At 49.4% G+C, this 21,515-nt stretch overlaps 1 protein-coding gene across 3 annotated transcripts in view; it reads left to right on the top strand.

Moving 5' to 3' along the window:
- PLCH1 (phospholipase C eta 1) overlaps positions 1–21,515 on the top strand; it is a 169,490-nt gene that overhangs the window by 76,553 nt on the left and 71,422 nt on the right. For 2 of the 3 annotated variants that reach the window (XM_079156053.1, XM_079156054.1), the window contains exons 1-2: positions 17,736–17,858; positions 19,215–19,385. In XM_079156053.1, the coding sequence (XP_079012179.1) occupies positions 17,805–17,858; positions 19,215–19,385 (225 nt within the window). In that variant the 5' untranslated portion in view covers positions 17,736–17,804. Of the gene's footprint in view, positions 1–8,571; positions 8,719–11,664; positions 11,925–17,735; positions 17,859–19,214; positions 19,386–21,515 lie in introns of those variants that run through there. The other variant, XM_079156055.1, reaches the window with a different exon arrangement.

The following is a 21,515-nucleotide window of genomic DNA, read 5'->3' on the forward strand; positions in this document are numbered from 1 at the left end:
TGAGCACCTGACCCAGGAGCTGATGCCAGCAGCTGACTCCAGTCCACAGGTCTGGAAGGCATCAGGCCTCAGCACAGCAGGCAGCCTCCGCCACCTTCAGCCTCTGCCACCTTCAGCCCCCAGGGGACATTGAACCCAGCGACAAACACGGGCCTGGATTGTTTTCTAGGGAAGATGTGACATCTTCCATTTTTTGGTGTTTGACCCTTGGGTGGAGAGCTTTAATGACACACAGAATCAGGACGTCCGTGCATGAAATTAGGTCAGTTTGCACAGAATCAGTGAAGCGCCCCTTTATTTTTTTGTCACTGTTTTTGGCACAAAGGGATCAGCTCCACAAACCAGCAGTCAGTGAGGGGACTAAGGGCTGGAGTTACTAACTGGGAACCACCGGGGGTAGGTGAATTTGTGGGAGTACAGGATAAGCACCCTTTTAGAATACAGCTCAGCACAGGAGGCAGCTGGAAAGGTGCAGGGGCTTTAAGAAATGAGTCAGACAGTGATGACCTCGGCTTGCGCTTGGTCTGTGGTTAGGATGGGCAGTGTGGCCCCCTCTGTGGCAGGTGCTATAGAGCTGTCTCACTTTCCAGAGAGCTGCTGTGGGGTGTGGGTGAAGTCGGATGCAGGGTGGTTGGTAATCAGGGCTCACTCTGAGCCAGCACCCTGCTCTAGACGGCAGCTCTGTGCAAGCCAGAGCAGACCTGCGGTGTGGCATGGAGCAGCCTCAGGAGACCGGGAGAACTGGATGGTGATTATTCATGTGCTGGGGCCCACCTCTCCTAACCTTGCTGAAACTGGGGCTTCACAGCTTAGCAGTAACGGCAAGGACTGTGCTGATGTCCGAATGTGCACCTGAGCTGTTGGCCCTGGCTTCTCTCATTCAAGTGGCCCCCATTAGTGCCCAGTGTTGGGCCTGGGGACCTGGGATTGGCTCCTACTGGCCACAGGCTGACCAGGGAAGGCCAGCAGTGTTGGTGCCTACAGCTGTGGTTTCCAGATGTGCATGGGCACCAGATCGCCTGGGGGATGGTGTGAAGCGCGATTCTCAGGCGGTGGCGGTCTCTGGAGATGTCGCCTCGGAGTCTGTCTCAAATGGAGCCAGGATTGGGACCCTGCTGCTGCTTTGAGAGAAGCTGGGTATGTGTGGGAGCCTCACTCAGCTGTCTCCTCAGGGCCGTGTGCACCAACAGCTGCAGCAGCTCATCCTGATCCAGCTGCCACTCAACCAGTAAGCTAGTTGTTGAAGTCAGCGTGCTGAATGGCAGACGTTTTATTTTTGTTTTTTTAACAAGCTCATTGGAAATACTTCTATGGCTTTGATAGAACAATTCTTGTAGAACTAAGAGAAAATATTTTTACTGACCTTAAGGAAAGCTGAACTTGCTGAGGGGCCTGAGTAAGTGGTCCCTTCCAGTGTCACCCAGGAAACAGCTGAGAACTTTGGGATAAGAGGTGGCTTTCCAGTTACTGGGGTATTACATGTGTAGTACTTGATATTGCTTATTTAGTTTCAGGTTCTGTGTTTTTAAGTGTGGCGAACAGAGTTCCTGATTCCCTTAAACCCATTGCAGTCGCCATCGACACATCTGTTAAGAGAAACAGTGGCAGAGACCTGGCCACTGAAGGGTCCCTGCCATGCTCCTTGGAGGCCAGGCTCAAGGCCTGTCTCCCGTGGAGCCCCCGTGCCCCTCCCCTTTAGTTCCTTTTTTTTGGTACTGGGTATTAAACTCGGGGACTCTTAGGAGCTGCATCCCTAGCACCTTTTTTTTTTTTTTTAAATTAATTTTTATTTATTTGTTCTAATTAGTTGTGCATGACAGTAGAATGCATTTATGCATTTTGATAGAGCATACATAAGTGGAGTATAATCTCTAATTTTCTGATTGCACATGTTGCAGGATCACGTCGGTCATGCAGTCATATGTCCATGAGGTACTAATGTCTGTTTCACTCTACTGTCCTTCCTACCCATACCTCTTCCCTTCCCTTCACTCCCCTCTACCTAATATAAAGTAATTCTATTCTTCCCTAGTGCTCATTGCCCTATTGTGAATTGGTATCCGCATATCAGAGAAAACATTCAGCCTTTGGTTTTGGGGATTTTACTTATTTCACTTAGCATGATATTCTCCAACTGCATCCATTTACCAGCAAATGCCAGGATTTCATTCTTCTTTAAAGCTGAGTAATATTCCACCATATAATATACCACATTTTCTTTATCCCTTCATCTGTTGAAAGGCACCTAAGTTGGTTCCATAGTTTAGCTATTGTGAGTTGAGCTGCTATAAACATTGATGTGGCTGTGTCATTGTAGGATGCTCATTTTAAGTCCTTTGGGTATCCCCATGTTTTGTAAGTTCCTAAAAGTTAGATCTGGTATATTACATACTCCTAGTATTTGGTGGAAAGGCCTTTGGAACATGTAAACCTGATTTCTTATTTTTTAGAGATCAGAAAATTGGAGGTAAGACTGTTTTAAAGGCTCAGCAGTGATCAGCCAGTTAGTGGCCCATTCAGGACGTGGAGGGGGATGTCACACAGTGACATGGCGGGGAGGGAGCACTGCTCTGGGACCCAGGGACCTGGTTTCAAGCTGTGGCTCTGTGTTCCCTTGACTTTGTGACCTCAGACAAGTTCTTCACTTCCTTGAGTCTTGTTTCATTCACTCCTCATAGAGGGGCCATTAATTGTCTCCACTAACTTCACAGAGATTTTATGAGGAAGTATAAGATAATATACGTTGATGGTGTTAATTCTACCTGCACAGCAGGACCCCTGCTCCTTAATCCAGCAAACAGCAGATACTCAGTCCCCCCATGCCAAGAGATTCTGATCTGATTGGCATGTGCTGGGCTTTGTGATCAACATCTTTAGGAAAGTCTCCAAGTGATCTTCATGGGCAGCCAGGTTGAGAACCATCCAGAGCATTGCTAGATGCAGTCTTCTCTGTACCTAGAGGCCAGTATTTATTGTGGTTTGAGAATTTTGTTCCCAAATATCCAGTAAAATTACAAATCTTACTATTGATTGGCAGTGACTCTGTTACTTCTGATCTGGTGTTGAAGTAGAACACTATATATTAGATGGAACTAAATTTAGTATTTTAAAATTAGTTTATATCCATTGTCCTCATGACAAAACATTAAATAAATCCAAGAAAATTATATTGTTATGAATTCTTCTTAGTATTTCACTTGTTTCACAGGGCTAACAATTATGGAACAGAATCAATTGTTACATATGAAATTGATCTCATTTAAAAGGAAAATGTTACATGGAAGGCTTCAAAAAATAAAAAAAAGGGTTGTGATATTTTAAAAATTATTTATTCTTTTTACCCTTTCTTTGACCTAAATTTCCTTGTGTGTGTTCATCAACTTTGCAAACATACCAATTACGTGCATATAAATAAGTTTCACAGACAAATTCCAAAATGCTACTGCTAACCAGTTAGTTTCCTTTTCTTTTGGGTATGTGGGATTGAAACTCAGGGGCCACATCCCCAGCTCTTTTATATTTTATTTAGAGACAGGGTTTCAGTAAGTTGCTTAGGGCCTCACTAAGGTGCTATGGCTGACTTTGAACTTGTGATCCTCCTGCCTCAGCCTCCCGAGCTTCTAGGATTACAGGCGTGGGCCACCATGCCTGTTTACCACTTGGTTTCTAAACGTTTTTTACAACACTCTTACCTTCTCTATGAGAGAAACGGAGGTGATAAAGGAAAGAAAACCAGGGAGCTGTACAGCGTTTCTTCTTAATTGCTCCTGGTTGTCAGTGGGCATTGTTTGCAAGGGGATGGTTGACTTTCAGGCTGCTGGCCAGGACAGGCCTCTGGTGAACTGTAAGGAGCAGTTATACTTTGTATGGAGATCTTCTAGAAAATTCATGTGAGTCGTAGGACACCCAAATATCCTTCAACTTTAAAAGGTGGCTTCCAGAAGGCCGGGAACTTGGTGTTTGAGATGATGCCGTGAAGCCGGGCCAGCCATTTCCTAAGTGAACGGAACTCGGAGGAAGACACCTTGAGGCTGCAGGACAGGGTGTCGCTGGCCTTCCCACGTCACAGCCAGTGTGACCGCTGGACCAGATCTCTCTTGCCCTCCCCATCCGCAGCCACAGCGCCTGTGTTAGTCAGCTTTTTAGCCAGTGTGACGGAAAGACCTGAGAAGAACTATTTCAGAGGAGGGAAAGTTTACTTTGGATCACGTTTTCAGAGGTCTCAGTCCACAGACGACCACCTCTGCGGCTCTGGGCCTGAGGTGAGGTAGAGCATCGTGGGAGAAGGTCATGGAGGAGGAGAGAGCTCAGGACGTGGCCCTGAGAAGCACAGAGAGGGCTCCACTCTCCAGGGGCAAATACAAACCCCAGAGGCATGGCCCTGGTGACCCACCTCCTCAGCCACCCCTGCCTACAGCCACCACCCACTCGGTCCATTCAGGGGGATTAAAGTGCCCATTAGGCTGAGGCCCCCGTAACCCAGTCACTGCATCTCTGAACTTTCTTGTGTTTTCTCACGCGTGACCTCGTATCTAGGACACAACAGCCTGTAAGACAGGCCTCAGCCCCACCGGGTGCCGGGGCAGGTTTTGGTGTGTGCTGAGCATTAAACACACCCTTGCTGCTTATCTCTTGATTTGGGAAAGTTCCCTTTCCTTTTCAAGACACATCTGGAAGTTTTTCCACATGGAAATGGAATTGTTCACAGAAGCTGATCCCTTTAAGTCACTCAGATTCCCTCTACGTGGTGGAGGTTGGCAGGAAATCAATTCATATTTTTTTCTGTACCTTTGTGCTGAAAAGATTCTCTTGCAAAGGAGTATTTGCTTGCTAATGTCCAGTTTGGATCAGTGTCCCAGAACAGATATGGGACATGGCCATGACCCTGTGTGTGAAGATCTGTCTCAGGGTGAACTTTGCAGCAGAGGTGACTTTGCTGTCCCTTTCAGAGGGTGGGATAGGAAATAGATGAGGTATAAACACATATGAACAGACATGAACACGCCTGCACATGTGTGTGTAGGTTGCTTTCTGTGTTTGTGTGTATATGTCTTACTTGCTGTTTTCATCCCCTTCCTGAGGGTGTTGATTTAATTTTAAGTACGCAGGATACTAAGAGGGTCTTCCTCCTCCTGTTACCTTTCTTGTAGGCTCTCTCCCTTTATGGGCAATCAGAGTCATTGCCTTCTGGTTTATCCTGCTCATGTTTATTTTTGTTATGATAAATAGATGTTTGCACATCTTAAAAATTTCCTGGACCAGGTGTGGTAGTACACACCTGTAACCCCAGCGACTGGGGAGGCTGAGGCAGGAGGATAGCGAGTTCAAGATCAGCCTCAGTGATGTAGCGAGGCCCTGTTTGAGAATAATGAACGGAAAGGACTGGGGACGTAGCTCTGGTGGAGCACTTGTCTAGCCTGTGTGAGGTCTGGGGTTCAGTCCTAGCTTTTCCTCACCCCAAAGGCTGCACACTTTCTGATCTGCTCCTTGTCCTACTGGCGTCTCCTGGAGACTCTCCGCGCCCCTTCTTGGAGGCTCCCTCCTCACCTGGCTGCGCAGCACCGTGGCGTGCTTGCGTTCACATCATTTTATCCCACAGTCTCCTGCTCAGGACCATTTTTAAGTGCCAGTGGAAGCGTTTAGCAGGATGTGGGGGAGGAGGAGGAGGAGGAAGGAAAAGGAGAAAACGCTGCCATTATATGAACCTCAGAATGTTGATCTAAGCCAGAAGCCTGCTGGAGAGATGGCGCGACCTCACGTCCATGAAATGCCCAGGGAGGGCGTCTGCGGAGACAGAGGTCAGTGTCGTCCAGGACTGTGGGTGTCAGGGGGCGCCTGCCAGAGGTACTTGGATCCTCTGTGGGGTGATGGAGATGTTCTGAAACTGGACTGTCACGCCCTCTGATATTATATGCCGAAGTCACTGAATTGTAGCTGAAAACAGTTGACTTATCACGTGTAAATCACACCTCAGTAAATCTCTGCACATGCGTGTGTGTGCGCGTGCATGTGTGTGTGTGTGTGATCTTCTGCCTGGGATTTAATGAACTGACGACCCTTAAGGAAATTTGACTTATTTAGAATTGACTGTGCCGAGGGGCTTGATTTAATCCTCTGAAAGAGCTGAACTCGGAGGCCTTGCAGACCACGTTGCTGTGCCTTTCATTTTACAGCTGAGACTCCAGTAAGAGTTTTAAAACTCTCATTATGTAATAAAGTTAGGAGCTAGTCCTCGGCTCATCTGCTCTTCTCTTTAAATATTTACGCGGCTCCATAGGCAGCCATTAGGATAATTATTAGGACTGTGTAAAAACATGGAAAGCTGTTTATAATACTGGTGAGAAAGGCAGAGTGCCAAGTGGCTTACATATCACGATGCCAAGGCCAGCCAGGGAGGCGGATCAGCGGGCCCGTGGGGGTCTGGCGCTCACAGGCGGAAACGTGGCTCCACGCTGGGCCGGCGGCTGCCCTGCCCCTGATATTCCAGGACGCGTTCCACGGTAGCCCCACAAGCTTGTTTTCTCAGAATACTAAAGCCACTGCGCGGGAGGACGGGGATCACACACTGTGCACCTCTCAGCACCTGCCCTGTCCCTGCAGCGAGGCCTCCTTGTCCTTCCTGATGCAACCTCCCGTCCAGCTGGAGGACTGCTATGGAAGGTGATCACTGCTGGTACCCTGGAGGTGGGAAATGAGGAGAGGGGCTTGGGCTGACCTAAGCGATCCAGATGAGACTGGAAGAATATTTTGTTTCCGTCATGGCTGATTTTTACCCACTAGAACAAGTTTCAAAGAAGGGTTGAGAGAGCGCCCTCTTTGGCTAGCTTTGCACTTGCAAGGGATTTCGTACAAGGTTTGGGGAATAGAGAAATGGATGAGATGGTTCTCAAGAGGTCTTGGACTCAGTTTTTCAGTTGGACTCTAACCAAAAAACTTTTCTTTATCTGTGATAGGGAGCAAGGAGGGAGACGCATAAAGCAGTCACAGAGGTGATATAAGTGGCACATGGCTGTAGAACCTGTCTGCTGCCTGCTCCGCAGTCCCACATGCCAACCGGTGACGCTGGCATCTTTGCCACTGGGTATTGAAGGCGGAGTAGTAGGCTGAAGGCGAAGCTAAGGAGTATTCAATATGAAACGCTGTCCTTCCTGAGGGTGGAACTCCACTCTAAGACGCTGGTTTTGTCCGGATGGTGCTTGCCCATGGAAGGGCATGTGTCAGCTCAAGGAGCTGCTTCTCCCTCGTATGCCTGGCTTCCCTGTTGAGATGCTGAGGCGTTGTGGCCAGGGAGTTCTCTTTCAGGGAAAGCAAAGGAGCCAGTAAAGAGAAAAGGAAAGAAGGGGCAGTGTGTTAGCCAGCTTTCTCTTGCCGTAACACATACCTGACATAAGACAATTTAAAGAAAGGAAAGGTTTTATTTGGTTCCCACTTTTGGAGGTTTCAGTCCATAGTCAGTGGCCCATTGCTTTTGGACCTGTGCTGAGCCAGCACATCATGGTGTGAGCAAAATTGCTTGCATGACAAGCGAGGGACTTAAGACTTAATAGGAAGATCCTGGGGTCTCACAGTTCCCTCCCAGTGCATGCCTGCAATGAGCTAACTTCCTCCCGCAAGGCCCCACCTCTAAAGGGCTCATCGCCTCCCAATAATTGTATCATAGCCAGGAAACCAAGCTTTAACCTGGTTTTGGGGAACATTTATTCAAATGGTAGGAAAGTGTGAACTGAGTAGAGGACCCTGTGCTGGATCTGTGATGGTGGAGTAATTCAGTTTTCCATGCTGGTTGAAGCAATTAATTTTCCTTCCCAAAGAGACACATTCCTGCATGATGTCTCGATTAGGCCAATGCTTTTCTCAGAAGTGTCTTGTGACTCTCTCATTGCAGTGGATCGAGTCTCGTTGTACCAGTGTCCCCAGCTCCATAGCCGCACGAGGCTCAGCACCTGGGGCCATGCATCCTATCAGTCACCTGAGTTCCAGCACCTCGTTATTCCTCTAGAAGGAAAATTCTTAGCCATTTAGATGCACCAACAAATGTTTACATTCCATCTGAAAACCCGATGCTTCCTGATTACATAAGTTGAAAAACTTATTTAGCTGTTTTCAAATAGGCACAAAAACAACATGAATTCCATGTAACCACTTTCCAATTATAACAATGTCAGCATGTAGTGAGCCTTGTTTCTGTTGACTGCATTTTAAAGCATTATTACAAGGTGGTTTTACTACTGGGTATATAAAAATCATAGATTTAACCTGTCAGCAAAACTGCTTTAGAAACCTGGGTATCTAAGTGATCATCAGTCTTATACCAAAAAAAAAGAAGACTGTGGTAGTAATACCTTACTTACCTGGAAATAGACTTTTATTTTTGTTAGCAAGACTTGTTGGTGGCTTTAAGTTTGATGAGCCAGTTCCTTAGCAATTCTCTTTTCAGATCACCTCTGCCCAATCTGTCTCCTGGGCCTCGAAGCCTTTGGGGGTGAAGCACAGGTTCCTCTGACTCTAGGGTCTGGACACCCGGTGCTGGGCACTGTGTGAGGGCTCAACCTGCTCTGATCTCTTTTGCAGTTGAAAGATGCATGAGTGTCATGCAGTCCGGGACGCAGATGATCAAACTGAAGCGAGGGACCAAAGGGCTCGTGCGGCTCTTTTACCTGGATGAGCACCGGACCCGCCTCCGGTGGCGACCCTCTAGGAAGAGTGAGAAGGCAAAAAGTAAAGCCAACCTTTGAATTCTTTGCTTGGATTGACATGGTAACATCTGGGTAACACGGGGTGGGCTCTGCGGAAGCTTTGGATCGGTGAAACTTTCAAATTTTTGCAACTTTTTGGGTCCCTTGGTATTGGATATTGAGGCAATAAAGGATGACCATCTTTGGGGAATTTGAATCCATAAAACCATGGATATTGTAAATGTTCATATTTCCCCTGTGTTGAGGTATGGCGTGTGTGTGTGTGTGTATGTGTGCATATGTGTGTGCATGTGCATGTTTTAAGTACACTGCAAGATTTTTATAGCTGCAGACCTTTTATTTTCTAATCAAAGGTAAGGGATGTCATAAATCCAATGAACTTTAAAGTGTATTACTCTATTCTGGCACAGTAAACTGATTAATGAATTAACAGCACTGTTTTAATAGTATCAAGTAAAATTGTTTTGATCTGACTCAAAGCTTCTCTCTCTCTTCCACACTGTGTGAGTCAGTGTTTCTCCAGAGAAACAGAACCAACAGGGTGGGTGGATAGATGGATGGAAGGATAGGTGGGTGGGTGGATTGATGGATAGGTGGATGAATGGACGGGTGGGTGGGTGGGTGGAGTGATGGATAGGTGGATGAATGGATGAGTGGGTGGATGGATGATGAATGGAAGGAAGGAAGAGCGGGTGAGTGGATGGATGGAAGGGTGGGTGGATAGATGGATTGATGGGTGGGTGGATGGATGGAAGGAAGGGTGGGTGAGGATGGATTGAAGGGTGGGTGAGTGTATGGATGGAAGGGTGGGTGGATGGATGGATGGATGAATGGATAGATAGGAGATTTATCAGGGGATCTGGCTCATCTTCTTATGGAAGGTGACACAATATGCTGTCCGCAGGCTAGAGAACCAGAGAGACCTGTGGTACGGCTCAGTCTGTCTGATGCCTTGTTTTCTAGCAGAGCTGCAGCCTGAGATACTGGGGCTGCCGATGCAAGACCAGGGTCTGAAGGCCTGAGGCCCTGAAGCTCTGATGTCTGACCAGGAGGAAGTGGGTGTCCCAGCTCCAGAAGAGAGAGAATGTGCACTGCCTGAGCCTTTCTGTTCCATCTGGGCCTTCAGTGGTTGGGTGGTGCCCTCTCATGCTGGGAGAGGCCTACTCTTCCTTTTTCAGTCCATTGATGCAAATACCACTTCCTTCCATAAAACCTCTTACAAACATACCCAGAAAGAGTGCTCTACCAGCTTCCTGGGTACCCTACACCAGGCAGATTGGCATCTAAGTGGAGTACTGTACACGCCCCTGTACTCAGCAACAAGTCCTTGTCGAGTCCCTGTGACTCTCTTCGGCCCTCCTTTCTGTTTCCATGGCAACTCCTTGGTCCTGAGTCTGTTTGCCTTGTGTGATGCCTATTGCCAGGTCTCCTGACCAGGCTGCATTTTGCTAGTTTGCTCTGTGTTTATCAGTAACGGAAGATCTCATCTAAATTAAGCTCACATGATAAACAGATTTATCCCCTCACCTAATGTGAAGCCCAGAGACTGGCGGGACCCTGGCGTGGGGCATTTAGTCTCTCATTCTCTCTGCAGTGCACTTGGCTCTGACCTCGTGTGTGGCACTGCCCTCAAGGCAGCAGCTGTGCTGGGCCTTACGATCGACCTGACGGTGAAGAGGCAGAAGGGACCTTCTCTTTTGGGGCCTCTCTCAGGGGAAAACCCCTTTCCAGACCCTTCCCTCAAAGCAGACTGCTCACGTCTGCTCAGGAAGAACTGACTGGCATGCCCACACCTAACTCCACCCCAGGAAATGGGAATGGGTCCCCAGTGGCTTCGACCTGCCAGGACTTTCCCTGGGACTGAGCCTCTGCTCATTTCCCTGTGAGTTACTTGGGGGTCAAGTGGATTCCAGAATAAAATGGGATCCTGGGGTTTGTGCAGAGTGAGGGGTCCAGGGTGCACAGGGGCAGGCTGCAGGATGTGCAGCGCTTCCGGTTTCCGTTTAAAAATAAAGAAGCAACCAACAAAACAAAACCGAACAAACAGTAACAACACAGAATTTTAGTCTGAAGTTATCCCGGCCAGTGCTTCTCTGATCCAGCATTTCTGCCTTACTCCACTTCCTCAATAACGCAAATCCCCAAGACCTAGCCTTTGACTGCTTTCCAGCTTTATCTCCACTTATTCTCCCTCCCGAGCTCCCCAGTTTGGCATGAACGACCTGTCCAGCGCCCCTGGGGTGGGACGCATGCCTCGTACTTTCCTGCCCTTCCTCTGGGATGCACTTTTCCACACCCCGCTGCACCCACCCCCTGATATTCTCCCTAGGAATGCCAACACACCGAGCTGTGCAACCTAGTTGCCAGTAAGTTTCTTTGCTTTCTGTGTTTTATCTTATGCATTTTGCAAAACACCAGTCAGTTCTGGGTCTTCCTATGCTTTCTGTCCATGAGGTGACTGTGGACGTTTTATCAGCCTCCCTTCCACCAGCATGTCTACCGTAAGCTTCCACACATCCCGAGTCACTGCCTAGGGAGGACAGTGTCAGAATACTCAGAAGCCGGGCCTGTGAGTGCACCCCTGGAATCCCACAGCTTGGGAGGCCGAGGCAGGAGGTTTTTGAGTTCAAAGCCAACCTCAGCAACTTAATGAGGCTCTAAGCAACTCAGCAAGACCCTGTCCCTAAATAAAATACAAAAAGGGGCTGGTGGTTCAGTGGGTAAGCCCCCCTAGGTTCAACCTCTGGTACTTAAAAAAAAAAAAAAAAAAAGAGGCTCAGAAAAGCCAAGTGTTACCTGAAGAAGTTCTTTGCAGGAAACAGCAGGGTCGGTGTTCAGCCACAACTTGCAGGCAGTGAAATTTTTTGTGCTTTTTTTTTATCTTTAAAACGATTCTGCTGTTCTTATTTCCCAACCGTTTGTGTACATGTCTTCACCTGCCGTGTACCGGGTGTGTCTTGTTTTCCAGTACTTATCGATTCCATTTACAAAGTCACCGAGGGCCGCCAGTCTGAGATATTCCACAGGCAGGCAGAGGGGAGCTTCGATCCCAGCTGCTGCTTCACCATCTACCATGGCAACCACATGGAGTCGCTGGACCTGGTCACCTCCAACCCCGAGGAGGCCCGCACCTGGATCACGGGCCTCAAGTACCTGATGGCCGGCATCAGTGATGAGGATTCCCTGGCCAAGAGGCAGAGGACCCATGACCAATATCCTCCCAGCACTGTGTCTGTCCTTGTGGTCATGAGCACATGTTGGTTGGGTGACGAGGGGTTTCGTGGTGACGTCTCCTTGGTGCATATCCCTGCTTCAAGCTGATCCACCTCCCTCCCCCTCCCGCCCTCCCAGGGCCTCATTCTGAGTTATGGGCTTGCGCGTCTGGGCCGAGGGCTGACTCCGCTGTGTTCTTCCTGGGTCTTGAGCTTGAAGCCCCTCTGCTGTCTTTCCCCCCCTGCACCCTTCCCTCCCCTCCTCACACCTCCCCCGGGAAAAAAACACACACGTAAACCACAGAGACTCACCTATGTGAACTTCAGGAGAGACTGAATTTGACTTCTCCGTCTGAGAGACCTCTAATGAAATATTATGACCTTTTTTTTCTTTTTTTATTATGGGAGTACTGGTTACATGGTTAGTTTGACCAATACTTTTGAGTTCCGGTATATAGCAGGCAGTAAGCTCCTTTCTGATTTTTCTCTCTCTTTCTAACTTATGGTTTGGAGGCTGTACTGATCGATTCTCAGGAGGAAGTTATTTCTCCTCCCTCCCTCCCTCCCTCCCCTCCTCAGGGCTGGGGATGGAGTCCAGGCCTGGCACAAGCAGGCAGTGCTCTGTCACTGAGTCACACCCCCAGCCTGGAAATTTCTTTCTACTCTCCAACATTTACCCTCCCTGCATTGCTTGAGAAACAAGAACCTGTCTAATTCTCCATGAACCGGGCCTTCCCAAGGCACCCCTCCTCCTGACCCGGGGCTGGACGTGTGGCACGGCCTCGCTGGCCTCACGCTCCTGTCTGTAAAGGGAGGGTGTTGGGCCCGTCCACCTCTTTGGCTCCCTTTGCTGCCCTTTGGCCTTAGAAGATGGGAGCCCATCCCCCCAGGTTGGGGCCACCTCTGTGTCAATGGCGTCTGGCTTCATTTTCTCCAGGTGTGGTGATAGCTTCATGCTGCTCAAGCTGCTGGCCTTTGCCCAGGGGGTTGCTGAGCAGACCCCCTGAGGGACCTGGGTGAAGGCCTGAGCAGTGACCCTTGATGTCACCAGCGTCCATGGCACGCAGAGATGCAGGGGGATTCACGAAGCGTGAAGTTGGACTCACTTTCCGAGCTTCATTCTGGCAGTTGTATCCTGCACCCTTCAACGTTTGGTAAAAACCAAATGGGCAGAGACAAGGGGTCAGCAGAGCTGCTGCCCGGCGTGGGCAGCGTAGGCTTCACAGCTGGGGCTGGACGCGACCAAGAGCGTGTGTTTTCTCCCTAATGAGGGATCTGCGGCCGGGCTGTCCTGAGGACAGGCAGATGGACTTGGGCCTGCTGCTGGCCAGCCTCTGGTCAAAGGAGCTGCGCCGCTCCAGCAGCAAGCACTGCCTGCCCGCGCGTGGCAAAGGCGCTTCTTGCACGTCTTATGTAAGAGCAAAGGAAAGGTTCACAGAAGTGCCCCAAAGATGACCTCGCTCCACCAGCCAGGACCCTACACAGGCCCTCCCCGAACCCGCCTGTGGCACCAGAATCAGCCGGATCGGTGTCAGATCTCAGGGGCCCTCTTGATACTCTTAAACATTGAAGACTCCAAGGACACTTGGTTGATTTGGGTTTCTGTCTGTCAATATTGGCCATGGGACATCAAATCTGAGAATTTAAAAACTCAAACCATTTAAAACCATGATGAACTCTACCACATGTTGGCCTGTTTCCATGAAATATAACTGTTTTTCAAAGCCAAACAAATTAACAGTTGTTGCTTCACCGTCTGAGGCCCTGTTGGACTTCCTGGAACGCACGAGTTCTCTGCTGCTGCGCTGGGTCTGCTGTGACCCGTTCTGCGGGTTGAAACGTGAAGGAAATCCTGCCGTGGCAGACGTGACCTTGCTGAGCCGCAGGCCTGAGGACGGCTGAGTTAGGGCAGGATCCACCTCCCCCTCGGCTCCCAACCACGGAAACCACAGGGCTCCGGGACGCCTGAGCACAGCTGAGGTTCTTCTGCAAGGAAAGGAAGCCACCATCCCCAGGCCACCATGCACATATCGACAGAGCCTTTGGTCACTCAGAAGTCGGGTCCTGACCCTTGCGATGGCTGTGTGGGTTGGCCGCATCACGGAGGCCTCTTCTTACTGTGTGGTCGGTGTTCTTAGCCTCATCCTTTGGTCCATGTGTCCTGGCTCTGCGACGTACTCGGCAGCCAGGTGATGTCACAGTCAGAGAACGGCCAGACAGCAAGCATGGCCTGAGCAGCGCCTGGGAGCAGTGTCACGAGACACTCGGAGGCGGTGGGTGTGGGGCGAAGCAGGAGGAGGAAAGAAGGAGTTATCACTAGCACCTGTCGTCCATTGGCAGAGCAGGGAGGGTCGAGTTGAGACGGGAACTGCTCAGGTCTGCCCCAGTTTGGAAAGATTTCAGGTCGCATCTTCATAACAGAATGACATCCTCCATTAGACCTGCACCTGATTACACCAGCTGAGAAGGGATCCCGGATGCGCAGGATCAGACTTCCCGCACAACTGGAACGTTCACCCCTGAATGAACGAGGAGAGTAACAGGCTCAGATGTCTGAAGGAGACCCCGTGCCGTCTGAGGCGAAAACGTGTGGCGTCTGCAGCGTGGCCACGCTATGCGGAACTGGACATGTGCTCAGACCTGTCAGAAGCCACGCAGCCTCAGCCCCAGACCTGCTCCGCGTGAGCTGTGGGGTCTGGTGAACTGCCCCGTGCCTCAGTCCACCTGCAGCGAGCAGGGGCCGTTATCCTGGAGCTGACCCTGTGCAGGTGTGTGCGATGGAAGGCACTGGTGTACGCCCAGTCCTCAGAACACTGACCGGCACACAGTAGGCACTTCTCAGATGAAGTCGTTACTGCTGGAGGGTTAGGAGCGGCAGTTTTTTGCTTTCCCATTCAGATAGAAAGTCCTAACTGTCAGCCTCCTCACTGACGAGGGGACTGGGGTGGTGCCTCGCCTCACCTTCCCACAGGAGGCCGTTCTCCATGTGTCCCCACCTCCGCCCTCGGCAGCTGGGGGGAAGCCCACATCTGGAAGGCTTCAGGTGGTCCTGAAGACCCATACAGCCCTATCCCTTTCCCTCAAACTGCAGGGCAAGTTTGGCTCATTGCCCTTGTGTGGGGTGGAGGGCTACAGGGATGGAACCCAGGGCCTTACACAGCTAGACATGTGCTCTGCCACGGTCACATCCTCAGCACTTTTAATATATATTTTTTTTAATTTCAAGACAGTCTACTGTATTGCTGAGGCTGACCTTGAACTTGTGAACCTCCTGCCTCCACCTCCTGAGTAGCAGGATTGCTGGCGTGTGCCCCTGCACCTGGTCCATCACCTATTTTGGGGGACTTCTAAGCTAAGAATGGGTCTTCAATGGTTGAACAGTAGCAAAAGGAGAAGAGCATTTTGTGAAATATAAAAATTATTTAAAATTCATACTTCGGTGTCCATAGATAGTTTACTTAGAACCCAGCCATGCACATTCCTGTATGAATTGTTTATAGGGCTGTTTTCATGTGACAGTGGCTGAGCAGAGCCTTTGAAACCAGGATCAAATGGTCTGCAAAGGCTGACTGTCGGGCCCCCGAGAGGAGCATCTTGCACTAACGGGACCCTTGGTCCCTCACAGTCTCCCGCGGCCTCTTCATGGAGACAGTCCAAGTTTCCATCCAGCTCTCCCCCGCTTTTCTCTGCAGACGGACGTTTCTCTTCTTGCAGTGGTTGAGGGCTTGGCTAGGAAGCGTTGATCCAGGGTTTTCCGGGTGCTCGGGTTTTACTTGTGAAGAGCAACTGGGAGGTACACAACACCCCACCTGCAATCGGGTCTGGCGTGATGTTGCTGAGAGTTGAAGCGGTCTCGAGATTACCTAGTGTGCTCCTGACATTGCAGAAGAGGACAGAGGCTCCAGGGTGGCTCGAGTACTGTCGCAGGCCAGGCAGTGGTGGAAGCAGCAGGAGGCCGTGCTCCCTGGTCCGACTCCACTGTCTCTGCCCTGCCAGCTCCATGTCTCCTCAGCCAGTGGCCACGGCCAGCTGTGGCAGGTGCTGAGGCCTTGCAGAGCCCATACTCAGGGTGTGGCTGTCCCTCCCTCCTGGAAAGTCCTAGAGAACCTTTGGTAAAGAAGTAGAGAATTTAAAAAGGAGGAAAATACTGCTCTTATTGGACCTATTAAGTCACAGCTCTGGCTGAATCTGTGGGGCCCAGAGCTGTGTCCATGTCCACCACTGAAAGACGTGGTGCTTAGAAAGCTGACAGTGCACCAAGGACAGAGGAACGAGGTTCGGCACTGCTGGCCATCGGCCCGACCGCTCCCCCTTGAGGTTCTTGCTACTCTCCTCTTGCTCAGGTGAGGACCCCTCTGAACCGCACAAGGAATAAACCAATCCTGGAAAAACTTGGCTCTTGTATCTACTTAGAAATGGTGTCAAGGGAACACAGCCTGAAAAATCTCTGAGCTCTAGAAGGAAGGGGGCGTGGCTTCTGTTCTCCCTTCCTGTGACTCAGTTTCCTATGCCCTGATTTGGATCATTTAAGAAATGTAGGTGTGCTGCCAGGTTTGGAGCTGCGGTGAATCGATGCTTTGAGTTAAAATGGAATCTGTCAGTCAGGTCACGGCTGGATGGCCCGGCCGCCTCTGGTTCTCGCTGGAACCCGGCCTGCCCTCGCTGGGGTCTTCTGGGTCCTGTCCACTGCCCTCACGCTTTTCTGTTCATCGCCCTTGGCACTCTGAGGCTCGGCTGGTCTTCTGAGAACACGTGCACCCTGCCTTCTGTAACACGCCCTCCAACAACTGTGAAGCATCCATTTTTAAAATCCCGTGCTGGAAGTTAACTGGGAGGTGTCATGTCACCCATTCGTTTTGCTTTCCCACTGTGTGAAACCATCCAGGGCTCATCCCACTGAGGGTCTGGTCCAATCTCAGCTCATGTGATAAAGTTCTTTCTATCTGAACTCAGCTTCCTTTCCTCTGCCACAGGGTCTTGTGCCTGAGCCTGAGGGCCCCTGGGGCTGGGCTGGGGTAGGAGGGGGGCTGAGAGGAGCGTTTTTAAACCTGGCACCCGAGTGTTGTGATGGTAATAAGATGGTGGACGGGGACACAGGAGGAGGTCAGGCCACGTTGGCTGTTTGTGGTTTCATGGTGAAGGGGCCCATGCACAGCCTGTGGGGCCTGCATGCTGGGCTGTCTCTACTGTGGCCGGCTCTGTGCCTCTTGCGTGGAGAACTCCATCCAGGCCCAGCCTGTGTCACGAGCCAGGCTCTATCACCAAGGAAAACTGGCCAGGAAATGAGAGAAAAGGATGATGTTTAACGTTGTGGGAATATTTTGATTTAAGGAGATGTGAATGCTAGAGCAGAATTAGAATGAGAATGTAGGTTTTTTTCTCTTGAAGTTGATGAAATGCAGTGTTTTTACAATCAAAGTTTTAATATTTAATTTGGATAAGATTGGATGATGGAAGTTCTCAGAATCGTCTGGTTTGACTCTCCACCACCCTGGAGGTTGGTCCTCTGCCCTCTCCTGGTAGTGGGGTCTGTGCTGGGAGTAGCTCGTCAGGGCTGCAGATCGCAGGGTCCCCTTGAGTCCCTTCTCCAGGTCTTCCCCATGTTACTGATGAATGTCCTCCTGAGAATCTGTGACACAAAAGGTTGTTTGCTTTTGCTTTTTTGTTTTTTATTTGGCGTTGGGTATTGATCTGGAGAGCTCCGCCACCGGGCTATGGCCCCAGCCCTCTTGATCTTTCTCTGAGACCTGGTGGTGTTGAGTGGCTCAAGGGCAGTTTTCATTTCCACGTGACACTGTGCTTTCCTTGACCTTGCCGCACATGGGTGAAGCAGACTTTCGAGGAGGCGGATAAGAATGGCGACGGGCTGCTGAACATCGAGGAGATACACCAGCTGATGCACAAGCTCAATGTCAACCTGCCCCGGAGGAAGGTCAGGCAGATGTTTCAGGTATGCCGTCGCAGCCGGGCCTGGCTGGTGCGGAGTGCGGTCACCCGCGTGCTTGGGTGGGTCCAGTGGCTGCTGGGTTGGAAGGAATGCTGCTTGCTCTGTGCTGTCTTGTGCCCTTGTCTTCATCAGAGAAAAAGGGCGTCACACACTCGAAACACACTCTCAGTTTCGATCTGCAGTTCTTTTTAGTGTTGCTGTTTCAGGGAGTTATCAGAGCCCTCTTCCCGACACTGATGGAGGACCCTCCATCAAGTCCCGTGGGAGGGCAAGCCGCCTCCTCTGCCTCCCACTCAGGGATGTCGTAAGGATGATGGCAAAGACCAAGTACCGAGAGCACTTGTCAAGCCGGTGAGAGCGCCGTGTCTGTCCCCGGGTGTAGGACGTAAAACCCGTGTAGTCTGGAAGTGCGCAGTACACCTACCCTCTAGCAGGAAATCACCTAGTGCTCATCGCTGTTCAGGGACATGTGATCCTGTTGATGAGCCACGGAGGAAGTCCTCATAGCCCTTTGTCCCTGGCATCCGCTGGGTTGTGCCCTCAGTCCAAGGGACAGAGCAAGCTCTGTTAAGTTTAAGTCGGGCAAAGACAACGCTAGACTATGAGGAATGAGCTGGAATATTAATTTATAAAGGCACTTAGGTGCCGACAGGTCAGGTGCATAATCCAGGTTTTGCATTGATGCTCCAGTTCAAGTGAGCAGGTAGGACATAAGTTGTCCAAAAAGAAGCACAGGAGGGGAATACGGTGTCTCCTCCCTCCCTCCCTCCCTTTTAATCTGTGACACCATAGATTGAACCCAGGGCTAAGGCTTTAATATACAGTACATTTATTCACTTCTGTATGTTTCACTTCCTATTTAGAAATATATTCTATTGCTTCTATGGGGGCTTTTGTCTTGTTTTGTTTATAGCTTTCTTTGTTGATTTATAAATTTACTGTGGTTAGAAATGAGTTTGTAGCCAGGTGTGGTGGCCCACACCCGTAATCCCAGCAGCTCAGGAGGCTGAGGCTGGAGGATCACAAGTTCAAAGCCAGCCTCAGCAATTTATCGAGACCCTAAGCAACTCAGCAAGACCCTGTCTCTAAATGAAATATAAAAAAGGGCCGGGGATGTGGCTCAGTGGTTAAGACCTGGGTTCAATTCCTGGCACCAAAACATTTTTTTAGAAAAAGAACTTATAAAGGGTCGATTCTTTGTAACTGGGGAAGCTGTTTTGGTCTGCTGGGAGTCAGCTCGATGAAGTTCACGGGTGCTTGGAGAGGACGTGCCTCCCCATGCTGCGCGTGCTGGTCCTGGAGAGCAGGTGCCTTTCCCTGCATTGTCACAGCCTGAAGCCCGCACTGTGCCCTTTCCAGGAAGCTGACACGGACGAGAACCAGGGAACGCTGACATTCGAGGAGTTCTGCGTTTTTTACAGAATGATGTCGTTGAGACGAGACCTGTATTTGTTGCTCTTGAGCCACAGTGACAAGAAAGACCACCTGACCGTGGAAGAACTGGCCCAGTTTTTAAAGGTGGAGCAAAAGGTATCGTTCAGCTGCTGATTGAATGCCATTCGAAGGTGATGGAGAGACACGTGGCTCTCGCCTGGAGTCGGGTGTCGTGTGTTTTAAGTCTAGCAAGGAGGGATGAAGGCCACAGGCCCACAGAAGTCTTGTGGAAGAGCCATTTGAGACCTTTCTGGCAGGCTTTAAGGGAGGAAGTGATGAATTGAACACGGGTCATAAGCTTTTTACCTTGAGCATACTGAGTAAGTGTCTGCCTGCTTTTCTACAGAGAAATGAATGTGGACCAAAGTATCTTCTTTCAGATTCAATGGTAGTGTGTTCTTTATATCACTACTATGGAATATTAATAGCATGAATTTATATTTTATATAGTTAATATACATTTGTATCAGTGACATACAAATTTATGCTTATGCTAACATAGCTAAGCTTGAATATGAACTCTTAGTTATTGAACTAGAACACAGTTCTTAGCTGGGATTATCGTAGGTCATTGATAATTCTGATAAGGAACTGGCACTTGATCATGTTTAAAGGATAGTAAATCGGGCCTGATTGGCCAAGGGAATTCCTAAACATAGTTAATGTGAGATATTTTAATTCAAGGCTATCATGGCTGAATTATGGTCAACACAGTCTTTTCATAGTGCTGTTTTTCTATCTCCTCCGACTCCATTCATTTCTCACTATAGCACAGGAATCAATGAGTATTTTGTTAAAGGATTTTGACATTTTATATTAGCCTTTTTGGGGGGAGATTCTGGGTTTGCCGCAGTTAATGAGTTTTACTTTTAAATTTCTTTTGATTTATGGGCTTGTAGTCTTAATAGAAGAACTTCTCATCTCCTTTATTGGTTTTAAGTCACAGGCATTTAGCTCTGTTGGAACTGTACAGTTGCTGAGTACCCTGGACCACACTGGAGAGCCAGCAGAAGGGACTCTTTCCACAGCATCTGCACATAAGCCCCCAGCCCATGCTGGGGCACCCCTTTCTAGAGGCGACAGCTTGATTGAGATACGGTTCTTGTACTGTAGAAGTCCCCTCCTGAAGCGCGTACTGCAGGAGTTATTCCTGTGTTCGCAGAGTTAATGTTTTCAGCTTTGCAAGAAGCAATCCGGCACTCCTCAGCAGCTCGCCCCCTGCCCTGTTTCTCTGTCCTCCCAGACCTTGCAACCCTGAATTCTTCCTGTCTCACTGAGCTGCCCACCCTGGACAGCCCATAAAGAGGGTCTCAGGTAACCCATGACCTTTGGACTGGCTTCTTTCATTTAACATAATGTTTTCAAGGTTCCTCTTGAAAATGCACGTCCACACAAAAACTTGTGCACCTGTTCATAGTGGCATTATTCACAACAGCTGAGAAAGAAGCACACCCAACCTGTCCGTCAGCTGATGGGGGGCAAGCAGGTGTGCAGCATCCAGGTGATGGCAGGTCATTCAGCTGTAAGGAGGGGTACCATCACCTCCAGGCGCGTGGGTCCTTGATGCACGTGCTTTCAGCTCTCGTGGGTTTAGACCCATGTGCAGGCACTGGGCCTTGGTTCCAGTACTTCTGGATATTGAAGGAATTTCTGGGGAACCAGAGGGTGGTTGTTCCATGGCGCTTCAGTGACTAGAACCCTCTCACGCTGGAGGTCAGTTGTCATTGACTCCAAGGAGCATAGCTGACCAGTGGTGGACCACGGGCTTTTCACTGAGTTCCCTCCTTGGAGGGCCCAGGAAAGCTGGGGTGCTCTCAGGAGGTCACGGGCGAGTCGGGGTTCACACTGGTAACACTTCGATTAATCTTTGGCCTACCTGAGCATGTATGTGGGAATGGACCTATCCTACCCTCAGGGCTCAAAACAAACACACCATATTTTTTGATATTTTACAGTTTTGAGAATCTATGATAAGAGGAAAGAAAATGCTAAGAAGTAAAACCACATACTTTTTAAGGTTTGCTGGGTTTTCCCTTTTTGAGGCAAAATTTATAATTTTACTTGATAATAGTTATAAAATTTTAATAATAATTATGCCATGTTGTGGTTTTGGACATTTTTGCTTCCTTAAAAAGTACCTTTATTAAAATACTGAAAACATAAAGTAGCAACACATTGTTAATATGCATGCAGTCACGCTTGTTTAATTTTGGTATTAATTTGAAT

This window comes from Sciurus vulgaris, assembly GCF_902686455.1.
Source record: "Sciurus vulgaris genome assembly, chromosome: 10".
Lineage (NCBI taxonomy): Eukaryota > Metazoa > Chordata > Mammalia > Rodentia > Sciuridae > Sciurus > Sciurus vulgaris.